At 34.0% G+C, this 5,456-nt stretch overlaps 1 protein-coding gene across 1 annotated transcript; it reads left to right on the top strand.

Moving 5' to 3' along the window:
- Positions 1 to 235: 235 nt before the first annotated feature.
- On the top strand, positions 236 to 4,406 carry LOC110871583 (putative F-box protein At1g67623). The gene is made up of 3 exons (XM_022120263.2): positions 236 to 640; positions 2,985 to 3,150; positions 3,802 to 4,406. Exons 1-3 carry the CDS (start codon positions 492 to 494, stop codon positions 4,204 to 4,206), a joined length of 720 nt encoding a protein of 239 aa, XP_021975955.1. The 5' UTR covers positions 236 to 491; the 3' UTR covers positions 4,207 to 4,406.
- Positions 4,407 to 5,456: the final 1,050 nt, after the last annotated feature.

Raw genomic sequence — 5,456 nt, 5'->3', positions numbered from 1 at the left:
CTTTCAGGTAGCAGTCAAGATCTTCTGAGGCTCTGATACAGTTAAGCTCGGACCAACTGGTAAGTGAGTCTTCACCGTACCAGTTTTAACCAAACCGGTTCGGCTCGATGATTAAAAAACCCGATTCGATTTAGAAACCAAACCGGTTTTTTACACCTCAAACCAAAGCCACTTTTGAAAAACGTCACCGTTTTGTTGGTCAATATAAACGGTGGAACATGCTTCGTGTTCAAGATTGCCAACCATATATACATACAAACATATATCTCTATATCTATACACATACCAAATCTGGTATTTTGATAAATTCAGACCTAAAAATCCGCCAAAATCTCCAATTACCTTTTATACAGTCCCTCAATTTCTGTTATAAACCGTTAATTTCCGGTTGATCATCCTTAATTCCCAATTACAGTTTTTGTGAATTAAATTAAATTAAGTTTCTAAATTCCAATTAATTGATCGGAGATTTTGTGAATTAAATTGGAGGCATGGATTGTAGTTCAAAGATTACGTCAGCAAAACGACGACGTACGCAGCATCGGCCGGTTGTCGGATCTCTTCCTGGTGATTTGTTGATTGATGTTCTTGCTCGTGTTGCCTCCGGATCGTTTACCGATCTTTTTAATGCTAAATTAAGGTATTTATGTTTATTTTGTTTTATTTTTTTTAATTTTTGTGTTCTAAGGCAACGGTTTTGATAAGTTGAAAGATAAGATGATTGGTTTATGAACATGCAATGAATGTAAATTGTTGATTAGTATAGATCAAGGAAGTATTAATGCTAAGTTGTTAAATTTATTGTTGATTAGTATAGATCAAGGAAGTATTAATGCCAAGTTGTTAAATTTATTGTGTTTGAGTGAATATAAAGAAATCCTGGAGATCTGGTAACGTTTAACTATAGAGTTCTCCTCGCATGCACAACTGTTGCGCATAAAACGCTTAACTAAAGAGTTTTTCTTCGCAAACCATCACTAGTGCTCTAGTGGTGGCCACGGGTATTTAAGTTCCACCGATGGTGGGCCCTGATGAGTTTTCCTCTCCAGATCTCAAGTTCGAGTCTGGGTGATAGGGGTTTCTCATTGAGGTGTTTAAATTGGGGATCTATTGTGCGATGGGGCTCTCTAGCGCGGACTCGGTTAAGACAACGTATGTTAGACCTCTCGACATTCACGAATAATTGACACCTTTAAAAAAAGAGTTTTCTTCGCATGCGCAACTGTTGTGCATAAAACGCGTTGATAACATTTGAGATCTCATATTTGTTTTGAACTCAACATCTTTAGTTTTCACGGCTGATGTGGGATTTGCCTAGGTGTTAGTTTTCACGGCTGATGTGGGATTTGCCTAGGTGTTACGTAACTAGTTTATATATTTATTTGATTTTTAATGTGATTGGACTTAAGTCTCAAAAATTGCGTTGATAATATCTTTTTCGTGTTCACGGCCGATATCAGATTTTCCTAGGTGTTAAACAACTAGTTTATATTTTTATCTGATTTCTAATGTGACCGGACTTTTGTCTTGAAAATTGTTAATTGTATGAGTTTTGTGAGGCGGGTTTGGAAAAAAAGTAAAGTTGAAGTTGCCAAGTCTATTGCATGGATCTGGAAATTCGGCTTTACTTTTTTAGTGCCAACTATATACAACTCATTCGGTATGCATTCATTTACACTAGACATTAAGAGAGAAAAAAGATACTATTGTCCCATTTGTTTTCCACAACACACAACTTTTCCAAAAAAAGTTCTAAAATTTATTGTTATGATGAAGTTTCCATCTTAGATACAATAGTTTATCCCCAAATCTAATATTCATATAATAGTGGATATTGATAACTTCAATTATAATCATGTAGTTTATGATTTCTTATTTATTGTATATTCGAATGATGTTTTAATGCATGTAGTTTGCAATTTTACATTCAAATACATCTTTACACGTTTAAACAACTAAAAATGTTTGTCTTACTACGAATGGGGTGAAAGGATCTTGTACTCTATTTATGGTAATCATGGGCAGAACCATAGGGGTCCACATGTCTTTATCCTAATCGGTCACATTATTGCCGGTAAAGTAGTCAAAGCGTATCTGCTGTCACCCCTTGAGTTGAGATACAATCGCTTATTCCCAAATCATATATACATATAATAGTGGATATTAACTACTTCAATCATAATCATGTAGTTTATGATTTCATATATTTATTACATATTCGAATGATTTTTTGGTACATGTAGTTTGCAATTGTACATTCAAATACATGTTTAGACATTTAAACAAATCTAAAGACGTTTGTCTTACTATCAATGGAGTGAAAGAATCTTGTACTCTACTTATGGTAACCATGGGCGGAGCCATAGGGGTCCACATGTCTTGATCCTAAACGGTCACATTATTGCCGGTAAATTAGTCAAATCGTTTCTGTCGTTGCACCCTGAGTTGAATGTTTTTCTTACCCCAACCACTAATGACAAGACAAGATAAAAATAATTGATGTGGTATATATTTAAGAAATATATATATAGTTAGGTATAGTTTCATGATAATTATTAGAATAATAATTTATAAGAAAATTATTTTGAGTACTAGTGATAAAGAAGGATAAGATTTGCTAGATTTAGATTGGAAACTCTAAAAGCTAAACAACTTTGGGTGCATAATTATTTTGGTATAGGTGTGCTATCCATCCAACTAATTGATAGTTGTGGGACAATTAATAGACAATAATGCAGTTTCCTTTCTTCTTTTTCCTTCATTATTTTGGTGTTCTTGTGGGGCCATAAATTGATACATGACATGACAGAACATTTACTTTGAGGCTTAACATGTTAGGACTTGTACTAGACACTTTTATGTGCTGACATTGGTTTTAGATAGTGAGTCAATAACTTATGTTGAACCACTTTGTTTTATGTTTTAATTTTCTTAAAAAATAATGTTGGGATTGGAAAGTTATAACGTTGTTGTTGATTCTTCAGTTGTAGGGACTTTCTTGGTGCGGCGGAAGACGAGTTCATCTTTCAACATGTTTCTATAGATAAATTTCCAGTAATTCATTGGTTTCCTCCTAGTGACGAATTGCTTTCGTTCCTAAATCGATGCATTGACAAAGGCAACCCGGAGGCAATGTTCAGACAAGGAATGGTATGGAATTATTTTTAATTTTGTACCATTAAATTTTGTAGAGATGTAAACTGTAAACCAGCCGAGTCGAGCTCGAGCTCTGTATCCAAAGCTCGAGCATGACTCGTCTCAACTCGTTATATTGTATACACATCTAATCACTTATATTAAATTTATATAAATACATAACATAGTACGTATTATTTCGTTACTATTTTTTTAATCATAATTTTACATATAATAATATCTATTACATTAAATAAAAGTTACTTTAGATGTGTAAATAAAAGGCTAATTTAGGATCGCAGGCCTAGCCAAGATCGACATATGAAGCCCGGGCTAGTTTATTAACCAAGCGGCAATATAGACTCGAGCTTGTATAAGATTAGCTCGTTTCAAGCCTTTACCGAACCGTTAACGAGTAGTTCACTAGCGGCCTGTCTCGTTTACACCTCTAAACTTCTCTCTATATAGTTTTAAAAAAGTAGACGGTTCGGTGGTTGTAGGGAACTTTTATTGCAACAAAGGGTAAAGTAGTGATGCTTGGTAAAATAGTTAAAATGGTTTATAACTTATAAGTTTCCCTTTGCTTATGCACAAATCATTTACCCAATAAAAATGAATGTTATTTGAACATTTAATGTAATCTTACGTTCAAATTTGATATTACAGATAGAGTTCTTTAGTCTGGCAAGGATAGAAACAGGACTCGAGTACTTGAAACGGGCAACCGAGAAAGGACATGTGGAGGCGACGTATGTGTATGGCATGATCTTACTCTCTCGAGGCGGTCAATCGAGTCAACAAGGTTTGAATATTCTAAACTCGATGAAAGTGACAAGATCTAACTACTTGAAATTACGCGAGTGTAGAGCTAAAATCAAAGCGATTATACGCGAAATGTGGATCAATAATTCGATTTCGCTAAACGAGGTTTCGTGCAAGTGTCAAGAAAGAAACATGTTGGGTATGAGGAAAAGGAAGTTTGAGGAGGAAGAAGAAGTTATATGTTGTGATGTTTGTGGGTGGTATCTAGAGGTCATCTCATTTTGTAAAATTGTAGACGGTGTCGTTTAGGATGTTATGAAGTTGCATATTGGTTTTTAGGCCATTTAGAACTACGATTAGGTTAAACTATATTATTTAAACAATTTTCAGTTTCTTAGAATTTTATTGTGTATAAAATATGTAGTAATTTGGTTTTCTATTTGAATTTGTTTGAACAATTCTTCTATTTGTTGTAGTAACATACTAATATGTGAATGATTCTATACCAAGTTTGTATGGTTCAGTTTATAGAAATTATCAAAAGATAATTTAATTTACACTTATTTGTTATATTTTCTGAGGATATGATTATAAAGTAGATAAGCCGAAGGGCTTGTAGCAGAGTGATATCAAGGTGTGTCGGAAATGCCTTTATCCTCGTAATATTGAGGGTTCAAGTCTCCTCGTGTTATCATTTGCGACTCCTTAGTGCTTCTACATTTGGAGCCTTTGCGTCTATACCAATCCATCAGAGATAGTGTCCGTTTTATATAATGAAATGGAATCCGGATGGAAATGGAATGTAGATTCTAATTGTTATTTTGTCCGTTTCAACAAAGGAAGGAATGAAAATTGAAAAATAACATAAGGAACGAAATCTACCTTTCAATTCCATTCCGATCTTATTCAATTTTGTGAAATGAGGAGACCTAAATTCCAAATCAAATATCAATTCCTCAACGAATTCCAATTCCAATTTCAATTTCATTACATTCCATGAAACGAACGCTCTCCGGCAGTCGCCTTGATTGCAGCTCCGGCGTGTCGTGGCTGCCGGACTCTATGGTGATTGAGAAGTAGGTTTGCCTCGTCATGTACGTTATCTCCTCATCTTTCTTTCACATGGATGAAGTATTCGAGTGAATCACAATCACGTGTGTGGGCCAACTCGTACTCCATTGTGGTCCATAAGTACCAAGCAGGCCCAAACGAAAAAAAGAAATTTCTAAGAGATATCTAATCTAGGATATTCCATTAGAAATTTAGAATATCTAACTTAACTCCTAACGATCAAGAACAAAACAATATATTTAAGATATTTTCTATCTTAAATATTTTAGTTTTATGTAATTTTTTTGGTTAATATTCATTTAATCATAAAGGTACCAAACCAACAAATTACTAATAAATGGCAGGTAAACGAGCAACAAGCTGCGCTTCAAACCCTATTTTGAATTTGTTGTAACTTTACTAACATGGTTCTTGAAGTATAATAAACCCCAAGAAAATATAAAAGATTATCTTTATTGTAATTTTTGTAATCAAGATTTGATTAATAT

Source organism: Helianthus annuus, chromosome 8 (assembly GCF_002127325.2).
Source record: "Helianthus annuus cultivar XRQ/B chromosome 8, HanXRQr2.0-SUNRISE, whole genome shotgun sequence".
Taxonomy (NCBI): domain Eukaryota; kingdom Viridiplantae; phylum Streptophyta; class Magnoliopsida; order Asterales; family Asteraceae; genus Helianthus; species Helianthus annuus.
The sequence above is the reverse complement of the archived record's forward strand: the minus strand, read 5'-3'. Positions and strand labels throughout refer to the sequence as shown.

Coding starts and splice junctions, on each gene's coding strand:
- LOC110871583 (XM_022120263.2), top strand. CDS start 492: ATGGATTGTAGTTCAAAGATTACGTCAGCAAAACGACGACGTACGCAG. Junction 641..2,984: donor CTTTTTAATGCTAAATTAAG/GTATTTATGTTT, acceptor TTGATTCTTCAG/TTGTAGGGACTTTCTTGGTG. Junction 3,151..3,801: donor CAATGTTCAGACAAGGAATG/GTATGGAATTAT, acceptor TTGATATTACAG/ATAGAGTTCTTTAGTCTGGC.